The 22155-nt window shown below is 48.1% G+C and overlaps 1 protein-coding gene across 22 annotated transcripts in view; it reads left to right on the forward strand.

Moving 5' to 3' along the window:
* The window catches only part of TNS1 (tensin 1), a 323516-nt gene that overhangs the window by 267303 nt on the left and 34058 nt on the right, over window positions 1–22155 (forward strand). For 12 of the 22 annotated variants that reach the window (XM_081885288.1, XM_081885304.1, XM_081885299.1 and 9 more), the window contains 4 exons: window positions 1252–1338; window positions 2591–2632; window positions 16334–16533; window positions 17426–17564. In XM_081885288.1, coding sequence (XP_081741414.1) covers window positions 1252–1338; window positions 2591–2632; window positions 16334–16533; window positions 17426–17564 — 468 coding nt within the window. The remainder of the gene's footprint in view (window positions 1–1251; window positions 1339–2590; window positions 2633–16333; window positions 16534–17425; window positions 17565–22155) is intronic. The other 10 variants (XM_081885305.1, XM_081885308.1, XM_081885301.1 and 7 more) reach the window with 5 other exon arrangements.

Consider the following 22155-nt stretch of genomic DNA (forward strand, 5'->3'; position numbering starts at 1 on the left):
TGAGCTGCACATGGACCAGTGTATAATCCCAAGGGACACTATGTCCTGAGATCCTGGGGAAAGAATAGCTGCTGTGGAAGCATGAGCCTGCACTCTAGGTTCACAGTAATAAGTGTCCCATGATCACAGAACATGGAGTGAAGCAAGAGATCTGGATGGTGCTAGAGAGAGAGAGGAGGAGGGGAGGGGAGGGAATAGAACTGGCTAGAACAAGCTGTGAGAGAGGGGTTGAGAAAGAGAGCTCAGGGGCCAGCATGTTATTTACAATGCATGCTACTATAAATTGCCTGTTTGTTCCAAGGCGAGTATGTGTGGAATTTCACAGATCATCATCCTCCCTGGTTCTCGCTATCATGAGAACTCAGATTTCCTATGCAGCAGGGTGGGAGCAGCCTGTAATGATTAAGGCAAAAGGCCTCTAGGAGGACACCCTTCCCAGGGAAAGCTCACCACCATCACCACCACCGCCCTCAACTGCTGCAAATCCTGCCTGGCGCAGAGACTCAGGGACCTGAAATGGAAGCTCTGAAACAATTAGCACAAGCCAGCTGAGTCAGAGATGCCTCCACAAGTTTTTCATTACCGTTTGTGTGTTTTGTTTACCCACTCTTGGAAATCCCTGTCCAAGCAGCAAGACAGGGGTGTTCCAGGGCTGCCAGCTACATCTGTGCCCTGGTGCTGTGCAGGTGCATCGGTAGGAGGGCAGGAGTGGTTCTGCCAGTGCACCCCACATTCTTGCAATATTTCAATTTCTACAGTCATTATCCTGCTGATTCTGCACATTAGATGAAGGAATGCTTCCTCCAGTTTCCCGACTGATAACTGAATTCTAGAAACAGTATACAGGGTAGATATGATTCTCATATGATTTTCTAGCTCCTCTTGAATCCAAAGAAAGCCAGGGAACTACATGGGATTTATTACGCCACAAAACATACTCCTGAGGTCAACCTATTCACCCAAGATCTCATGAAGAGGCTGGTAATTGACTTGGTTCAATGGTATCTCGTATTCTGATGTTGACCCAGCTTCACCCCAGATCACATTGTATTCAAGCCTGGGGTGTATTTCCAACTAATATTTTTTCTTGTATTTTCCCTCCCCTTTCTCCTTTGTCTGTTTGTGATGTTTGTTCTGTCTCTGACTACACACTCTCTTTCTCACTCTCCGTGATGGATTTTGTTTCATCCTTGGTTGACCTTCTCCTGCTGCTCTATTCCTACCCACCCTACCTCCGTCTCCCCCTGTCAGAATACAACGCCAAACTCCGGGACATCCGGAAGAGCATGAAAAGCCCCCATCCTCCTCTTCACCGACAGCGATCCTTCTCCTTTTCTGGTTTGTTCTGTTGCTGCTTCTCCTCCTTTCTCTTCAGCCTCCCCTGCCGTGGATCTCCTGCATGGTTGCTGTTTCCCTTGCTGTTGCATGGACACCAGGACAGAGAGCTGGGGTGGCTGTTGAGAGTCCATTCCAAAATGGCACCAGAAAAAACCAAAATGGTGCCAGAGTAAGGTTGTCTCCTAATTTGTGTGCGGAAAGGCAAGAAAACGTGATTTCCTGCTTCCCACCCACATTAGAGATTACCTCCAATACTGCCAGGTCCTTTCCTCACATGTGACAGCTGTGCATTCCCAGTGGATGAAAAATGTGTCTGTTGGGAATTCTGGGAAGGATCTGACCTGGTTTTGGGGCCTGTCAGGTTTGGACTCTACAGCCTTGCTCTAACTCCAAAAGCTCCTTATATATTTATCTTTTAATCATTGGTTGTGCTTCCTCCTCCTTTTCCCTTGCAGTGTGTGGATTTATTAGCTACGTGTGGTGCTCATCTGTGGTATAACCAGAAGTCACTTGCAAAAGGATTGGGGGAGGGGCTTGTTTATCTCAGTGGCCACCACACTCACCGCTGCTTTGTTGTTGGTGCTATGTCAGGTGTCTCCATAACATCAAGGGGAGGTTTTTGCATGGGTGGAAGTTGGGGCAGAAAGGAAGGCCAGAATCCAGGAATGGGATGATCACTCACTGTGGTGCTTGGCCAGCACACCAAGGTTTATTTAGGGGCTATGTGTGTTGTACAGGCATCGCTGGGGTGTTTTACTTCAGATCTTTCTGCTGTGGCTGGCGATATTGACTGGAACCAGGAGAGGGGCTTCTAGCATGGCTAGCAGAAGGGGTGAAGTGTGTGTGTGTGTAAATTCTTGGAATCTTACTCAGCAGGTTGCTCTGGAGAAAGGAGCCTCTTGATGGATTTCAAACACGTGGTTGTTCCAAAGCATCTTTCTTGCATGTTTGGTATTTATGGAACATGAGGTCTTGGAGCCAGAAGAGGAGAGACGAGTTTTCACCGGAACCTCATATTCAGCAAGGGCTCCTGGGTGCTTGTTTTGTTTTGTTTTCTGATCTCTTTCATTGGTGCAGGTAGCCTCAGTATATCAGAGTTAACAGCCATTTCCACAGTGGCCTTAGGACTACTTCTGAAATCATTGCAGATGTGTGACATTTCTATACCCCTGCAAAAAAGGATGGGTTGCCATTCCAACAGAAGATGCTGTTTTTTATTATTATTCTATGTGTTTCATTTGCCCCAATACAGGATACTTGGCTCTTCTGAATCCACCCACCTCTCTCCCTACAGGTTTGGAATTTGTACTGTTAAATTTCACAGTGCTTTAGTTGACTTGGTCACTGCCTTTTGCCACCCCCCACTCTGGCCCCCAAGAAAATATCCCATAGACATTGCCTCTTGTGCTCACACTGCTTCAGGATTAATGCAGCAGCATGGTGTATGCTTGATATCCTGTCACTCTGGCTTATAGTCCCCGCTTGAAACGGTGACCTGTGGTCTATGCATACAATGCCCAAATTCCAATGGAATGTCACATTCAAAAGTGAGCAGCAGACTAGAAGGATGGGCTCCTGTGCACACAATCACTGCTTTGGGGTTGCGTGGGATCCTCATGCTCACTTGCTTTATATAATGTTCCTACAGGAACGTAAAGTTGAAAGAGGTATTTATTTGTTTAGTTTAAATGAGAGAACTTACTAATATTGTTGGGGAGTTCCTAGAGACATGCTCTGGGCTGTCCTTGTAATAGGCTCAGATGACATTCCACAAGTCTATTCTGATAAACCATGGTTTATTGCATTGAGAGCAAGCTGTGTGTTCTTACACTCCCTTCTCTCCTCCCTTCTTCTGTCCTCGTGCACCCAATTTCAGTGCTTCTACCCTGGCTTGTCACTTTTCTGTGACATCAGAACCAGTTTTTTGTGCAGATATTAAACTGAAGATACCACGGGAAACTGTGGAGTGTGAGGCCGCACAGCTCATTCTCAAGCCAATAAACAATGGTTTACCAGGCCAAGATTGCTATCTCTGAACTTAGGCTATAAAGTTCCTCTGGATGTTAATCTATTAATAAGAAACCGGACTCTAAACTATTTTAATGAAAGAATGTTTCCTATGTGCACAAGAGTGGGCTTGTGAATTAAACCTCTGTGTTCTCATTTCTTGTGAATAATCTTTCAGTTTGAGAGTGGAGGAGTTGCTGTTGGAATATTCCTTTGGCATCTCCTCCAAAATGCCAGAGGAAGTTTTGATACAAGTATTGCCCACACAAAAGGAAAGATACAAATTGAAAAATAGAATATGCTGTCTGAATCCTTGCAGAGTCAAATAATATAATATAAGATTCACTGTCATTGTTATTAGCCATGATACAGCTACCTGGAAATGTCTAGAGGCAGCCTATGGCTGAATACCAGTTGTTGGGGGACCAAGAGTAGGGGAGAGCTGCTACCTTCATGTCCTACCTGGTGGCTTCCCAAAAGCACTTGCCTGACTCCTATTGCAAACAATCAGTTAGATGGACCCTTGGCTAATGTAGCAGTGCTGTTCTTATGTACTATAGTGCATCAACCGACTATGCTTTCTTTGCAGTTGAATTGTAAAAAGAAAGTATGGTTTTCCCCAGGCCATTGTGTGCACTTTACCCAGAATGCTTAATTAAGCAGCAGCAGAAAGAACTTGCCATGCATTCAGAAAGCAAAGCTATGAATTTACTTACATTTACATGTCTATAAATGCATATGTGAGTGTCTCCTGCTCAGATGTTATTGGACTGCAACCCCAGTCATTCCTGACCTTTTGCCATGCTGGCTGGAGCCGATGGGAGCTGTTGTCCAACAATACCTGGAAGGCGAGTTTGAGTGGCGGCAGCTATCCAGGGACTGAAGGAGCCTTTCCCATAACTCCCAACCTTATCCTTTTTAAAATGGAGATGCCCCGGATTGAACTTGGAATCTTCTGCATGCAAAGCACATCCTTTACCTGCTGAGCTAGGGTCCATTGCTTTCAGTAATTTTCCACCTGCCCAGTTTAATTCTAGTGTCAGACCTGAGTGTAGTACTTCAAGTGGGAAAACACAGCGAGGCAGAAACACAGAAGAGGGGAGATGGTTCAGCTTCCCTCCCCTCCACTTCATATGAATAGTAGATCCTTTCTCCCTAGAGCTGTAGGTGAACAGTGCAGGTAGGTAAACAGTGCTAGCATGCCTAGCTTGGAAGGGTTTTCCAGTGCCATCTTGATGAGTCACCTTGAAGCTGTCCTCTGATTCAGAGTTTCATGATGGCACTTGCTTGTTGCTGGATTCCATTAATGCTGGGAAGGAACTAATCCTCCCCTGTGTGGCTGAAGAACTTGGCTGCAGGTTACAGAAGATGGTAGCATCACTCTAGGGAAGGGACACTCTGTATCTTCTCAGCTTAGAGTTTTGCTAATAAATATAGCACAGGAGGAGGAGAGTGCCAGAGAGATAATTTTGTTGAGCAGCGCTGTTGCTAGTGCCCAGCTTTTCCCGCTCCTCAGCCATTCCAGGGAGCCTGGTCACCCTGAGCCAAGGTGTCACCACTCTTGGCTCTGAAAACACTGGTCTCCTTCTTCCTCCCCTCCCTCTGTCTGCTTTAAAGAGAAGAAGGAAATAAGGCATATAATAAAAAATCCAAAGGAAGTGGAGGGTTTCTAAAGTTTGGTGCAAAGGTTTTGAAGCCTAGGGCGGAAGACGTTTGAAATGTGCATGCAGCAGCAATACAGAGGGAACTATGGCAGCCATTCTCTGGGTGTGGGAGTTATATGGAATGCCTTGAATCAGAGGGCAATGGCTTCTTTCTCTGCGCACATTAGCAGTATCAGTCTGAGTTTTGCCCACATTGCAATTGGCACTGACCTTTGCCCGTATCTCACTGCTTCCCAATGACTTTCCCACTCAAGCATCCAGCAAGGCTGTTGCTTTCTTGCTCTCTTCCCCTCCTTCCCCTTCCTATGTGTCATGCTCCTTTCGCTTCTCAGCAAACAGACTCGTGCCTTTCCTCAAGGTCTCCTGGTACTGACAGCTGGCATCTTGCTTGTATGTTGTGCTCATTGTGTTCGGGATAAAACTTAAAGTTGCAAAGGGCTTGTGTTGGCCTTCAGGCTTATGCCAGCAACTGCAAGAAAGTATGATTCAATAGGGATTAAGGGTTTTAGAAAGGAAGCCAACTTCCATGCATCTCCTGCTTGTTGGTGCCAAAGGATGGGAGTATGAACAGAAGGGGGTATTATCCCCGAAAATGCATTATCCCCAGCTTCAAACATTCAAGGAAGTTCAAGGAAGACAACGCAGTGTGGCGATAACTGGAACCACCCACTTCCACTCCCAGAGGCCTGATAGATCTAGATCCAGATGCTGCTCACCGGATCCCTTCCACTTCTGCAATTCTATAGGAGAAATCTTGTGCCTCTCCAGTGACAAGGCTGCAGGGAGGGATAATATACACACTTTGCATATATTACTTCACTGAAATGAGGATGATCTTGAAACTTAACTGCTGAAGCTTAAGTTGAAAAAATGACTGAAATGACTGAAATATTGGGTTTAAAACCAGACAGGTAACAGTCCTTGCAGAAAGGGATTTGTCTCCCTTAGAGGCACTACCTTGTTTGAGGGGGGGGCCTCTGCCACTCCACTTTTCTCCCTCCCTGGTGCTCTGACTTCTTTTATTTTTTGTTGTCATGGTTGCCTTGGGGGCAGCCATACATTTCTCCCTCCCTGAGTGGTTGGATAGGTAGGAGGCAGATGAGGACAAAGATGTTGGTTGACATATGCTACAAAGTGGTTCTGCACCAACCACTTTGTATGCCCACCATATTTTTTAAAAAGTACTAACCCAAGGGTGAGAGTGACAGTGAGCCTTTCCAGTCAGAGGCCAGCTTCATGGTCATAGGGCCAATGAGAGCATCACTGTAACAAGAGGATGAGCCAAGTCCCCTTAGCCTACTAACCTTGCTGCTCTCATTGGTCCTGCACCCCCAAAGGGTGGCTTAGCTCCCTGTCGCTACTGTCCTGGGCTTAGCAATTGTTAAATTAAAAATTGTGGGCTGCTAGAGCTTTGTCTGTCTTTGCAGCCATTCACTTCCTATCTTGGGGGGGGGGAGTCTTTTGGAATGCTTGGGGGCCAGTGAACTATGCAGTTGCTGGACTTGAACCTGTTAGTTCAGCCTTAGCACCGCTTGTCCCTGTTTTTACACACACACAAAATGCTGCTGCTTTACTTGAAAGAGTTTTGTGTGTGGTGCTGCTTGAGCTCACTGCTCTTTTCATCAATGGATTTTCCTTAGTTCCGGATGTTGTATTGTGGTTGCTTCTGTTGCCATGGATTCTGGCTCCCTCCTCTTTCTCCTCCCAAGTGGGTTTCTGTTTTGGGAATCTCAGAACGCTGCCCAAAATCTGTGCATTCCTCTTCTTTCCCTCCTTTAAAGAAAAAGAAAAGAAACTTCCCTTTTCTTTCAGCTGTGTGAAAAGCAAGACTCTCTGCAGCTGAGAAAATGGCATAGCTGTTACTAATCAGGGAGAGATCCAGATTAGCCAAGGGACTCAAAAGCAGCCCCAAAGCCCCATGAGTTTTGGAAACTTTTTAAGGACATCTCCCCAGGACCAGTGCCTTAAATTTTTTTTTTTAATCATTCAAATGTGTTTGTGGGGTGGGTGCAGGAGGAGGGAATTCATTCATTGCTGCTTATATAAAAGAAGTGGGCTCTTTTCCCTAGTTGGGGTTTGAATGTGCTGACATGTAGTGTCTCCAAACCTTACATCTGCAAATCTTAAGTAAATGAGCGAGCTTACCCCATTTAGTGAATGAGACCCCTCCCTCTGGCAGATTTCTTTAAGGAAAAGAAGAAAGAAAGAAGTCCAGGCACTGCAACAAACATCATTATACAGCTTCACAACTGATGAGAGTTTGGTGTCTCTTGCTTGCTCTGACTGCCTCTGTTCCCTGGCACTGCTGTTTTGTTTCACAGCTGCAGGGCACAATTTGAAATGTTGCAGGTGCTGTTCCCAGCTACAAAGTTTTCATGTTAACAAAATCCATTGCTGCAGATGACTTTCAGGATTTCACTGTTATGCATCAGTTGAAATCAGAGACTCAGGTTGACATCAGGGCACATCTGCACCGCCAGACATCTTAAGGTGTTTATCTACAGACTTCAATCTCAGTTTGGAGCGGGCTCACCTAAAACAAGCTAATTTGGATTTGATTAGAACAGGCCCAAGCTGAGCTCATTCTTAGCTATAGCCCAGTCACAGTTCTGAGTCTTCTTGCACTCCCAGTGATGTCATTGGTAGGGATGGGAAAGAAATTTGATTCAGTTCACAATTTTAAAAACAATGCACAAAGCGAAACACAGCCGTCTTTTGAAATCTGCACTTCTCTGAATTTTGCAGTGTGCTTCTCCTGCCAAGTAATGTGTACAAAAATGCACATACTAATGCAAAGTGTGCATCTAAGTGCATATATTAGTGGAAAATAACATACAGAATGCATAATTTCAGGATCAATCGCTTTACAAAACAAAAAAGTGTGTAAGAGGAGAAATCCACCCTAAAGTGCTGATGAATCTGCAGGAGGACTTAAATAATAGTAATAATCACAAACTGACATGGAAAGGTGGAGAACGTGATATCAAGCCTGGATAAATGAGAAACTGAGAGGAAGCAAAATTGACAGATTCGCCCATCCCTAATCACTGGGAACTCAATGAAGCCTGAAGATCTCCCAACGAGCCACCCCCCCCCCTCGTTGCAGTAACCACTGCAGCAACCTTGAATAGGCTTTAAAAGGTTGCAGCAACAATTACCCGAGCTTTCCTTGGGCTTCTCAGTAACGGAGCTACATTTCCCAGGTGTCTTGGCACCCACAATGCTGCTGCTGTGCTCCAGGGCCCAATAATGGCTGCAGCAGCAAGTCTTCTCTATGCTGCTGCTAACAAGTAAGTTTCAGCAGGAAAGGGGAGAGGCCTATGGTGGTGGCAGCCAGAGCAAAGCTCATTGAAAGCCAAGCCCAGAGTGTGGAAATGTTTGCGATTAGTTCAGAAGTTCCAAATTAGGGAAGTTTGCACTCTGAACCCTCCGTTCCAATTTTTGGCAGCATCATGTTCATAAACAAGTTTAATAGACTAGGGATGGGTGTGTGTGTGTGTATCCACACCCCACAGACCACTAAGAGAAATTTATCAGCACCCATATCAATTAACATTTCCCATAATTACGGTAATCCAGGGAGTGTATACTTGTCAGGGTTTCTGGGAGAGAGGAGGAGATGACAGAGGAGACGGAGAGCGAGTGGGAGGAGGGGCAGAAGGATGAGGAAGAAGATGACGGAATTCTGAGGGAATCCACGAGTCTGAGCAGCGAGTCAGAGGATTCTCAAAAGGGGGTTACCTTAATCAAGCAAAGGGGAGGAGAAGGGAGAAGCGGAGAGGAGCCCAGTGGAAGACAGAGGAAGCAAGAGACGTCTCAGCCGGAACGGAGTAAAGGGGGTGGAGTCGTCAGCCTCTCGGAGGGAGCAGGATTAGGAGAGAACAGAGAGAGGGGGTTGGAGCAGGGTGTTCAGCCGGAAAGGGTGGAGAGCAGAGCAGGGGGTGGTGTAGCGGTCGAAAGAAAGGTCAGCAGCAACGTACGCGCGCCAAGTTCAAGCGTAGAGGCGCGCGGAAGTGGAGAGAGCTCAGGGGAGGAGCCCGGCCCTAAAGCCAGAAAGAGGGGGGAAGAGGCGGCAGAGGATTCAGCCTCAGGCGAGTCACGGAGAGAGGGAACCCAGGGGGGCAGGAAGACCCTGCGGAAAAGAAAGGAGAGGAAGAGGTGGTCTAGAGCCAGGCTATTAAGTTGGTGCGGAAGAGGGGAGGAGTCAGAGGGGACTTCAGCGGTCTAACGTGGCAGACGTACGGCCACAATGCTGAACTGTATGAGAAGCAGAAATCTTCAATAAACTTTTCCTGTAAATAAGCTGCAACGGAGTGAGGTCTCTTGTGAGCTGGGACCAGATCTGGGTGGCCGTGACAGTAAGTCCCCTCTGCGAAAGCAAAAAATTTTTTTTTGCGAAGCTCACGAACGGGAGCAGCCATGAGCGCTGAGGAGCAGCTGGTTGCATTGCGGAATCAGGTTACCGCTCTCACATCGGCAGTCATTGCTTCGCAGAAGAAGAATGACGACTTGGAGAAGACGTGCCAGGATTTGCAGGCAAGGTGGGAGCGCGCGGACAAGGCGGGGGCCCCAGGATCCAGAGCGGAGGGCATTGCGCTTGGACGGAGGGGGGGTGCCCTAGTTCCGCATTTTAATGGCAACTTGCAAGACTATCCCAATTTCAGAGCGGACGTTGTATATGCACTGCACTTACTCCGTCACGATTTTAAAGATGAGGAGGAGAGAGTGGGGTTCATTGTTTCGCACCTGCATGGGGAGGCCAGGGCTTGGCTACGCAATTTGTGGCGCGAAGATGGACCGGCCCGTCGCGATTCAACTGCGTTCATCAAAGCGATGGATTCTTGTTTTCAATCCTCTGTGGATGTGGACATTGCGCGCCGTCAAATGCACGGGCTGAGGCAGGGGAAAGCGACTGTGCGCCAATACCACTCTAAATTTTTTGCATTGCTCACCGCCTTAGATTGGCCAAAGGACAGTAAACCGGTCAGAGATCTTTTTTGGGAGGGATTGAGCCCCCCCATCAAGGATGAGATCGCTAGGGGGGACAGACCCCAGACCCTAGAAGACGTGGTGCAACGGGCTTTAGCTCTTGGAATTCGACATGAGGGGCGTCCGTGGCATGAGGAGGACGGGCCCCAAGCGCGTGCGCAAGCAAGGACTCTCCCTTTTGGGCACAGGGACTTCAGCCGTGCGCACCCCTCGCCAATGGGGAAGGACAGAGAGGAGCCAATGGAGATTGGTGGTGCTAGGGCTCAGAAGCCATCCCAGAGCCCTGTCCCTGGTGCAGCCAAAGCGAAGCCTCCTAGAGGAACCAGGAAGTGTTACATCTGTGACAGTGCGCACCATATGGCGAAAGAGTGCCCCCAGAGGCTCCAGAAGCACACTGCAGCGCTGGCAACTGTAACAGCAGAGGTGCAACCAGGGGAGCAGCTTCAGGGAAACGACAGTGCCTGGCTGGAAGCAGAGCTACTGGGGCTCAGCCAGGCGGATCTGTAGACAAGCCCCCAGCATCACTGCAGAGCGTGGACCCTTTGCCTCCCAAACCGGCAGTTCTGCTCACAGCAACACTCCAGTTGCCTGATGGGAGACTCCTTGAGGTTCCAATAACGATCGATTCGGGAAGCAACGCCGACTTCATGGGACTGCAGTTCGTTAAGCAGCACAACATGGCGCTCCTGCCTGCAACGACGCCTCTGAACGTGGTCACGGTGGACGGCAGGAAGTTGCTGGGGGGGCAAGTGGTGCAGCAAACCCCTCCCATGATGATGCAGATTGGCAACCATCGAGAGCTTATTAGTTTCAATGTCACCCACTTATCGGACACACCCATCGTGTTAGGCATGAGTTGGCTGGAGAGGCACAGTCCCGCGGTTGCGTGGTACCAGAGGCAGATCAACTTTTGTTCATCGTATTGTGCTCAGCATTGCTTTCAGACCGATCAGGGAGGAGAAGCTGAGCAGCCATTGCATCTGAGTATGGTGCAAACAGTGCCTCACAAGTACCAGGACTTCTTGGAGGTTTTCTGTGAGAAGGAAGCTGACAAGTTGCCGCCTCATAGACCTTACGACTGCGCGATTGATTTAGTGCCAGGGGCGCAATTGCCTGCTGCCAAGCTGTACTCCATGTCGGAGGACGAAATGCAAGAGCTTCGGGAGTTCATAGACCATAACCTCAAGCGCGGTTTCATCCAGGAATCTAAAGCAGCGGGAGGCAGCCCTGTTTTCTTTGTGAAGAAGAAGGACACGCCCCAAAAAAGGCTTATAGTGGATTACAGGTTCATCAACAGCTTGACTAAGCCCAAAGCTTTCCCCATGCCCAAGATTGACGACCTTTTAGCGACCGTCAGGAGGGGCAAGATTTTCACCAAGCTGGACCTACGTGGAGCTTACAATCTCATCCGCATCCGGAAAGGAGATGAGTGGAAGACCGCCATGTTCACCCCTCTGGGCACATACGAATACAGAGTCATGCCTTTCGGCCTCCAAAATGGCAGCCACGTTTTTCAAGCATTTATGCACCACGTGCTAGCAGGTCTCCTCTACAAAAAGTGTGTCTGCTTTCTCGACGATATCCTGATTTTCTCGGAATCGCCGGAGGATCACGATAAGGACGTGAGGGAGGTCCTGCAGAGGCTGAAGGAACACAGGCTGTACGCCAAGTTGGAAAAGTGCCAGTTTGATGTCAGAGAGGTTGATTTCCTTGGCTACAAGTTGTCCGACGAGGGACTGGCCATGGACAGGGCTAAGGTTCAAGCGCTGTTGGACTGGAAAAGCCCTCGAAATCGGAAAGAGGTCCAGAGGTTCATCGGCTTTGCCAATTTTTACCGCAAGTTTATTAAAGGTTTTGCGAACGCGACGGCGGCGATCACTGACACCCTCAGTTCCAAGAAGAAGAAGTTCGTCTGGACCGAACAAGCGGAGCGGTCCTTCCGGACGCTTAAGGGTCTTTTCGCCTCCGAAGAGCAGCTGCTCCACGTGAATCCCGGCAGACCCATGCGGGTAGAGACCGATGCGTCGGATAGAGCGGTTGGGGCCGTTCTTTTGCAAGAGGATTCACAAGGCAACTGGCGACCGGGTGCGTTCTACTCCCGGAAGCTCAGCAAGACGGAGCGCAATTATACCATATGGGACAGGGAGTTGTTGGCCATTCATGCAGCTTTCAAAGCGTGGCGACACTTCTTAATAGGAGCCAAGCACACGGTGCAGGTCCGCACGGATCACAAGAACTTAGAGTATTGGCGGACGGCTAAGTTGCAGACCCAGCGACACATGCGCTGGGCGGAGTTCTTTGCGGACTTCGACTTCAAAATAGAATACATCCCAGGAGACTCCAATGTTATTGCAGACGCGCTGTCCCGAAAGCCGCAATACTTGGAGGAAGCAGCTCCAATCGCAGCAAAGCACATTTTCGCACCGCAGGCGTGGACGTGCGCTACCATCGCAGTCGACCTGGACGCGGTGCGACGCGCGTTGCAAAGGGATCAGTTTGCACAGTCTAAGATGGAGGAGCTACGCGGAGGGTCGCGACACAACGATGAGTTTCAATTACAAGATGGACTTTTGACTCGTAAGGGTGCCCTTTACGTGCCCACCGACGATCTTCGAGCCAAGGTTCTGCAACAGTTGCATGACGCCCCTAGTGCAGGCCATTTCGGCAAAGAAAAGACGATGGAGTTGGTGGCTAGAGACTTTTGGTGGCCCCAGATGAGAGGAGAGGTGGCGGACTACGTCGCCAGGTGTGATATCTGCCAGAGGTCCAAACCAGTGCACCAGAAGCAGGCGGGATTGCTAGAACCGCTGGAGACACCGCAGCAACCATGGGAGAGGGTAGCGTTGGACTTTGTTACAGACCTGCCCAGCTCCAGAGGTAAGACGGCGGTGTTAGTGGTGGTGGACTTGTTCACCAAGATGGCGCACTTCATCCCTTGTGCCAAGGTGGCGACGGCAGAACAGACCGCAAAGCTCTTCATCGATCACGTCTTCAGAGTGCATGGACTTCCGCAGTCCGTCTTGTCCGACAGGGGGCGCCAGTTTGTTTCCACTTTCTGGCGAAAGCTTCTGGGCATCTTGCACGTCAAAATCAACCTGACATCGGCGAGGCATCCACAAACCAACGGTCAAGCGGAGAGGGTCAACGCGATCATGCAGCAGTACCTGCGGTGCTACGCCAACCAGCGACCTGCGGCGTGGGTGGACTATCTGCCGATGGCTGAATTCGCCTACAACAACACGAAACACGCTTCCACCGGGGTGACGCCTTTCTTCGCGAACAATGGCCGTCATCCCAGAACCTTCCCGAGATTTGCGGCACCAGGAGGGGGGGGGCCTCAAGATGCCGACCAGTTTGCAGCGGAGTTGCAAGAGGTGCACGAGGAGCTGCGGAGACATTTGGAGCTGGCAAAACAGGCGTATAAGGTGCAGGCCGATAAGCACAGGAGGGCGGGAGAGGACATCCAGGTTGGGGACTGGGTGTGGTTAGCAGCCCACGCGATGCCGGCCAGGTCATTGGCCAAGAAGAAGTTAGGACACAGGCAGCTAGGGCCATATCAAGTTGAGGCTAAGATCAATCCGGTGGCTTTTCGTATAGCCCTTCCGGAAGGTTCCAGGGTGCACCCGGTCTTTCATAGGTCGGTGCTCACTCCCTACAAAACCCCACACAGGTTTCAAGAGTCAGGAGCACCCCCAGAGCCACGTAGGAGGGCGCCTGAGAGGGGGGAATCGCCAAGACCAGAACCTCTTAACGAGGTCACAGAGATACTGGACTCGAGATGGGGGGAGGAGGGAGTTGAATATTTTCTCGCCAGGGAGGGCACACCGGCCGCTGCTAATAGTTGGGTGCCAGGCTACGAGTTAGACGAACCCCTTTTGAAAGAAGAGTTCCATGCACTTTTCCCACATAGACCCATGCCAGCTGAGTACTTTGATGACTGGCTTTTCACACCCACATTGTCAGATAGCACGTTCAGGGGTTTCTCTTCCCCCGAGGGAAGAACACCAGAATCAAGCCCGCCCAGGGGATCGTGCTCGGGGGTGGACACGGAAACCCCTTATTGGTGGGAGGAGCAGCCAGAGGAGGAATGGCGTAAGAGGTGGCTGATAGGTCCTTGGCGGGCAGCACCGGAGGAAGTAGCGATGGAAGCAGAGACTGAGAAGCATTTGGGGGAAGAACCCGACTTCGAATACACTTACACAGAACTGCCAGCAGAGAACATTGACGTAGACGACCTGTATCCTGAGCCTACCCCCGAAGAGCCGCAGTTTCCACAACCGGTCCCCGGCGAGCGGGAGGGGGGAAGGGGGGGCTTCGAGGGGGGGATGGATGTCAGGGTTTCTGGGAGAGAGGAGGAGATGACAGAGGAGACGGAGAGCGAGTGGGAGGAGGGGCAGAAGGATGAGGAAGAAGATGACGGAATTCTGAGGGAATCCACGAGTCTGAGCAGCGAGTCAGAGGATTCTCAAAAGGGGGTTACCTTAATCAAGCAAAGGGGAGGAGAAGGGAGAAGCGGAGAGGAGCCCAGTGGAAGACAGAGGAAGCAAGAGACGTCTCAGCCGGAACGGAGTAAAGGGGGTGGAGTCGTCAGCCTCTCGGAGGGAGCAGGATTAGGAGAGAACAGAGAGAGGGGGTTGGAGCAGGGTGTTCAGCCGGAAAGGGTGGAGAGCAGAGCAGGGGGTGGTGTAGCGGTCGAAAGAAAGGTCAGCAGCAACGTACGCGCGCCAAGTTCAAGCGTAGAGGCGCGCGGAAGTGGAGAGAGCTCAGGGGAGGAGCCCGGCCCTAAAGCCAGAAAGAGGGGGGAAGAGGCGGCAGAGGATTCAGCCTCAGGCGAGTCACGGAGAGAGGGAACCCAGGGGGGCAGGAAGACCCTGCGGAAAAGAAAGGAGAGGAAGAGGTGGTCTAGAGCCAGGCTATTAAGTTGGTGCGGAAGAGGGGAGGAGTCAGAGGGGACTTCAGCGGTCTAACGTGGCAGACGTACGGCCACAATGCTGAACTGTATGAGAAGCAGAAATCTTCAATAAACTTTTCCTGTAAATAAGCTGCAACGGAGTGAGGTCTCTTGTGAGCTGGGACCAGATCTGGGTGGCCGTGACAATACTGTTAGGGGGAATAAGAGCCAATTAAATTATAATTTATTGTTACATTTATACCCTACCTTTCTTCCCAGGAGCTCAGGGTAGCATGGCTCTCCTCCTAATTTACAACAACCCTGTGAGGTAGGTTAGGCTAAGAAACTGCCACTCACCCACCAAACCTCATGGCTAAGTGGAGATTTGAACCCTGGTCTCTCAGGTTCTAGCCCAGCACTCTAACCACTGCACCACACAAAAAGCATATATCTTCAGAGACTTGAACTTTCCTCTCTGTTGCCTTAGATTGATTCTGAAAGTTGAAGAAGACAAGAATAGCAAGCAGCCTTCGATCTCTTTTCTGGACCACGTTAGCCCGTGGCCTTGGGGTTTCTCCCCCTTCCTTTCCCCTTCAGTGTGTGGCTTTGCTCAGCTGCTTGAGTCTCCTGGACCTATTCCCCCCCCCCCCACAGCACACACACCCTGCTTCTGGCTCAGTGTGGCGTGGAAAGGATTGTATACGAGGATCCCTTCCAATTCCTTGAGCTGGCTTTTCTCTTGACCTGTATCTGCCTTCTCCTGCCAACTGCTTCCTGGGTCATTGTATGGAAATGTTGGAGCAGGGAGAAGGAGGAAGGCATGAAGACAAGGAGGGGAATATATTACTGTGGTGGAGATGTCTTAAGTTGCCTAAGAATATGTGGCAATATTGGGTGAATGGAAGGAAAAAAGTAATCAGGCTGTTAAGTTTGCCTGCTCTAAGTACACCCTACGTAAATCAGTGATTTGGTTCATGTTAATAAATCCTACACACAGATCACATGCACACACCTATTACAGCCAGGTAAGAGAAGTAAAATACGATGCAGGGCATCCACACCAATGTCTTATCCTCCAGAAGCCCAGCTCAGGAGGCGAGGAAGGAAATGAAGAGGGCATCTTGGGGTTTTTTGGCTTCAGCATGAACTCAATGCTTTCTCCAATGCAGCTGCTTCATTATGCAGGGATTTTTAAATGTATGAACTGGGTTGTCACAATTTTGAGTTGTGCTTGTTGGGTTTGGTTTGGTTTTCACTATAATCCGCTGGTGGAAAGTGATGGATTTGCCCATTTCCCCTCTCCTGATTAATTGATTCAGTTTCTTTCCAAAGCCAAGACACAGCCCAAAGATCTGAATATTGGCTCATAAAGACTTTCTAAATGTATTGAAGCTCTTCCTGTGCTTGGAACGCCACTTTTCTCACAGTGCAATTGAACTTTCAGGAGTACAGTCGCCACGGGAGAAGTCACCAGAAGAAGCTGAAGCCCCTGTACGGAGACGTACCACCAGTGAAGGCCAGTATGAGAACAGTCCCCAGGATCCTAGTTCACCACGAAGCCCCACAGTTCGTTCTCCAGTTCACTGTGTCTCACCGGAGGTGGTCAGCACCATCGCTGCCAACCCTGGAGGAAGGCCCAAGGAGGTGCTTTTCTTTTTCTTATTAAAACACTGTTTTCTCTTCTGACCTTGCTGCTTGCATGCATGGAAACACAGAAGGGGATATATGTCTCTTTGACCCCAGCGCTTGATAGTAGGTAGGGAAGGGCCAGGGTTGGGAAGGGCAATGAATTTAATTTGGATGTAGAATGGATTAGGTAAATCACACATGTATTAGTAGGCCTCCCTAAGTATTCCGTGGGTAGAAATTGCTTCTTCAGTTTTGGAAGAGGTTGCAATGGTTTGGGACTCAGAAATGTCCATGGTTGTTCTCATGTCCAACATGATGGAATACCAGTTGCAACCTGTCTTGCTGAAACTGGGAAGAGCCTCCATCAGTCCCTCCTATTCTGGCCACTTGCTGGAAGCCTCTGGACCGTCACTATATTCCGGGACAGATTCAAGTGCATGCTGGAAATTTAGACTTGTGTAATCAAAGTGGATGAAAGTCCTCTGTTGCACTAGTGCCACAAATCCACTTTTTAATTTTGGGAATGGACTTTTGCAATTAGGAAAGTGACAGGGAAGTGCACTGAAAATGTGGGATCAATGACTGACAGGAAGATGCAAATGAATCAGAATGAATATTCAGTAAAGCAAATTATTGTGAATGCTCAGTTAATGGGTCATCTGTAGGAGCTGTTTCTGACAGTATGGGGAATGGAAGCCAACTACGGAAGCAAAGTGTTTTCTGAAATTAGGAGCAGGAGAAAGGGTCATAAAGGCAAGAAAAGGAGTAAGCAGTTTAAAATTGCAACCAGACCAGGCGGGAGAATCTGGCAAAGAGAAGGCAGGCATTTCTCCTGCCCCAATTTGTGGGGGGGAGGTCAGGAAGGTCCTGAATTTTGATAACTGATTCTGCTTTCCCTCTTTTACAGCCCCATCTCCACAGTTACAAAGAGGCCTTTGAAGAGATGCAGGGGACCTCTCCAAGCAGTCCACCTTCCAGTGGTGGTGAGACCTCTCCCCCAACCCCTGCCTTCCCTGTCTCACCACAAACCCCTTACAGTAACCTACGTAAGTTCCATGGCAGGGGATGGGAGAGGGGGGCATTGGTGGGTGGCTTGGGCAAAGCCAGACTTAAGAGGCAGTCGGTCAAACCGTTCTCAGCTTCCCAACACCCACCACCATTTTAATCACCCCTTCACTTTCTCGTTTCTATCTGTCTGCCAGTCTTGGATTCTTTCCCCATCACCTTTCATCTCTGCTTGATGTAAATTTCTCACAGTGTCACCAATAAGTATGCATTCGTCCATGATAATTATCATCACAACAGCAAAGTTTTGCAACTCTTGGGGGGGATTGGTTATGGTTAGAGTCATTAGCTACCAGCAAGTGGTGAAGAGGAGCCACAATTTCTGAATGTCAGCATAAACCATAGCAGCAGAGCCCTGTGCTGTCTTCTACACTCTCCTTCTCATTGTCTGCCAGACAAGGAGGTTCACAATTGTTCATAAATTTCCAAAGTGTTGGCTGTGCTAGCTAGTTACAGCAAAAAACAGTAAAGAGCCTTGCAACTCCTTGAAGACTGTTTGCTGATTTTGAAGATGCCACAAGGCTCTGTTATTATTGTATAAAAGTTCTGCAGTTAAGATAGCAGAACTGCACAACTTACGGCCTGCTAAGCTTAGTGAAGCCCTCTAGCCATGTAGGGCAGCCTACTTGGGGCTTGATAATACTTCTGTTCTTGCTGTCAACCAGCGATTGCAGGATGGGAGTTGGGTGTGGCTTGTTTAACCACAGCATATGCCTGGTGGGTTTATTTGGCTATGTAGGTCATCCTTTGTGCAGGCCTATTTTAGAGAAACCCATCCAATGTTTTTGGTACACAGTATCTGCCTTCCTAGATGCCAAGGGGAAAAAGTTAAATTTGCCTTGCTCTCCATAGCATGGACAAATACACAAAGTTGGATTAACAAGAATGTCACATGGTCCTGACAGTAGTTTCCCCATATCCATCAGCAACACTTAGTAGTTATGTATATGAGTTATGTAATGCACTTATAACAATGACATGATTTATGAACCTCTATGAAAACACTTACATAGGCAAATTTGCTTCCCTGCTGAGGGAATTTTATACCACACTGTGAAGATTCCCAGTTCATAAATTCTAGATGGTACATAAGTTCAGGTTCTTGTTATTATGAATGAAGAATTCCCCATCCTGTGAAGCATCTGGCAGGATCATAGACTTAAATTAGTAATTACATTTCCCTGCCTGACAATTAAAAACATATCTGCAAGCCCTGGTGCATAAGCTGGAGCAATCCCTTTGGTCTGATCATTCAGGGATACTCTGACCAGTGTAATGTTCCAGGGATTTTTTTAAAAGAAGTTTCTTTTTAAGGGGGAGCGGAATCACTTACTGTACCTATAAACCTGCCTATCACATGTGTCAGTCAGTTTCAGAACTATTAACTGCTTTTCTAGACAGAAAAACAATACCGCAAATCTGCCAGAGTTGATGGGTTAGAAAAGGCAAACAGTCCTGGTTATGCCTAACACCTGAGCTGAGCTGTGGAATGTCCCAAAGGAGAAGTATTTAAAGTTTAGGTTTTTGGCACACAGATCCTACTTTAGGCAATTTTTTACGTGGTTTCCTCTCTCTATGGGAGAGGGAGAGAGAGGCAGCTGTTTTCTGCAGGTGGGAGGAAATAAAAATTAACCCAAGCCCTAAAGACACCCTTGAAATACCTCCACAACAGGACATGGGCTTATACAGAACAGATGGAGGGATGCGTCAGCTCTTTCGCATGGAAAGGTCCACTGTTCTTCCATCCCAAGCGCCCAGCATTCAAGGCCCTTTGCAAGTTCGTTCCGCCTTCTGTCTGCACTTACAAAAACTGATGGTTGTAAATTCGGACCAGATACTGCAGCGCACAAAATCTTTCAAAACTGATGTGTGCCGTTTAAAGCAGGACCTATGGGCTGGATGCAGCCCCTTGGCCTCTCCATCTGCCCTGCTGACCTCTCCTGTGCAGCCACATTTCTCCCATTGCTCAGCTGCTTCTGCCAGTCAGCTGAGTGGTGGCAAAGGAGGTGGGAGATTGCAGGGAGGTTCAAACCTCGTTTTCTCTAATCTCTCCTATCCCACTCCTCTCCCTAAAACGTTGATCATGAGGAACAAGGGAGTAATGAGGGAAGAAATGCAACGGCTACAGAGTCCCACTGCTTCCACTAGCAGCTTGCTGCATTTCTGAGCTGAGAAAAGGGAAGCTCATTTCTCAGCATCCCAAAATGAAATGTGACTCGGATATATGGATACGTGTGAATCAAATTGTGGAGGGGTATGCGTATGAATGGAGGTGCAAGTGTGTGAATGGGAATAGTGTGGGGATAAGCGAATGAGTATGAATGGGGCATGCATATGTAGATCACTGTGAATGGGGTGTGTATTTGTGTATATAGCTTTGGCCCAACCCTGGCATATGCCTCTTTCCCTCTAAGCAGTTACAAGGGAATGCAGTCCCTGGACTGAAAGAAGTCCCCAACCCTGGGATTGGGTAGAAAGTTCAGATACAAATTTAACGAATGATAGCTCCCACTCCCTTCTGGGCAGTTTTGTAAGGAAGGACAGGGTATACATTCCATACATAGAGTGCATATGCTGCAGAGGCCACAACTTATTCCATAGGTGTGTACATATGTGCACACGCCCACACCAAATGAGGAATGAGTGGTTTCCATTCTACAAAGATACAGCTTTTAGGGCATTTGCTGCATTGCACACCTGTTCCTCCTTCAGTTCTCAAATGAAAGTGAACAACATGTAGATTTGCTTCTCTTTCTTTCTTTCTTTTTTTAAATGTAGTCTTCGCCATTGTAAGAAAGAAATGGAAATTGAGGACAGTAGCAAAAGCCCACACCAGCAGGGATTCCATTGCACTAATAGGTGCAAATGTGCCTTTTTAATCCAAAGCTAAGGGAACCAAAGGCCATGTACTCTTTGGTCTGTAGCTCTTCAGTGGAAGAGGTAAATCTAGCTGCAAATTTATGTGTGTTTCAATGTAGGTATGTGTGTATTTAGATCTGTCAGAGTTTGAAGGGGCTAATGGGGACTGAAAGTGTGTCTTCAGAGTTACAGTGAGACCCTTTGATGTCCATTTACAACCAATCGAAAGCTGTTTGCCACGCTTGGGTTTCTGAACGTTCTGGAAATCGAACGGATTTCTGGAATGGATTCTGTTCAACTTCCAAGGTACGACTGTACTTATGAAGCACAAGCAAAATATTAGAAGTATAATTGTGTAAAGTCCAGGCTGTTAAACGTGGCACATCTGGTCTGTTTATGCCATGGATACTGTTGTTGTATACCCTTAATCCACAGATGCCTTGAGATTTCTGTGGTAGCCCAGCTTCTGAGGCTGTGGGTGAAAACCTGGTCTTTAACTTCCTCTTGCATGCTCTGTCTTCCTTACTTTTCTAGTCAAGCATGCCTCTGAATGACTAACCCCTTGATAACTTGGTGGTGGGTTTTTAAATGTAATTAATTTAGCTTTGAACAGTTCTGCCAATATTTCATCTGGCAGTGCTAACATGGCTAAGTGCATACCAACAGCAAAGGGCCAGTGAGAAGCTGGGAAACAGCAAAAATCTCAAAAGTAGCAGACCCAAAATTTTCAGAACATTCTGATTCCAAACTGGAAGCATCACTGTTGCTTCCAGAAGAGACTGGCTCTTATTTCAGAACAGAACTGGTACTCCCACTTATTAGCACCTCAGTTATTAATATCTACTGTCAGTTATCATTTATAGATTTTTTAGCAGGACCTTTAAAAATATATCCACACTGGTCTTCTTCCCAGTGCAGAGTGAATTGTGACAGATATGTTTATGGAAAACTAAAGTGAATGAGATTCTGAGCAATAACAGCAAGAAGTAGCTTAATATAGGTCCCCAAAGAATAGGTAAAATGGAATCCTCCAAGTTTCAGCTGAGCCTCATTCATTGATGTTAATATTTAAAGGCCACATCCTCAATGTGCTTGTTTCAAGGGTTAGATGAAGACTACTTCAAATCTTCACAATGCTGTCTTGGCTAAATATAATGTGCTTGGTAAGCACCTCACTGTCGGTGCAGAAAGTTTCTTGGGAGACCACTGCCAGGGACATTTTTGTACTTTTAGTTGCATAATACAAGAGCAATTAACACAATTTAGCCATGACTAAATGCCATCCCATTGATTTCATGGGAGCACACAGCTCAATCCCATACATATTCACTCAGAAGTAATTCATAGTGATTTCAGTAGGATTTACTCCCAAATAAATGTGCATGGGATTACAGCCTTCATCGTGACTGACTCTTGTTTCACATGTACAGACATGCTGTGAGTTGCACATTCATTCTGGTTCTGTTGAGCCAGAATGACATTTCAAAAGCCTTCCACAGACTCTATCTTTTACATATTCTAAGAGGGCCGAAGGTATCTCTATACAGTAGTCAAGCATGTGACTCTATAGCTTTCTCCTACAGAACAGCTACAGATCCACTATGTGAACAGATTTGGTAACAATGCCTCTCATCTTTGCTAGCAAGCTGAACAAGGCACTTGAGGTGCTATCAGCAAAGCCCACAAAGAGCCTGCTGTACAGGCTCTTGAGGA

The sequence above is a fragment of the Podarcis melisellensis genome (assembly GCF_964234715.1).
Source record: "Podarcis melisellensis genome assembly, chromosome: 1".
NCBI classification, from domain to species: Eukaryota; Metazoa; Chordata; class Lepidosauria; order Squamata; family Lacertidae; genus Podarcis; species Podarcis melisellensis.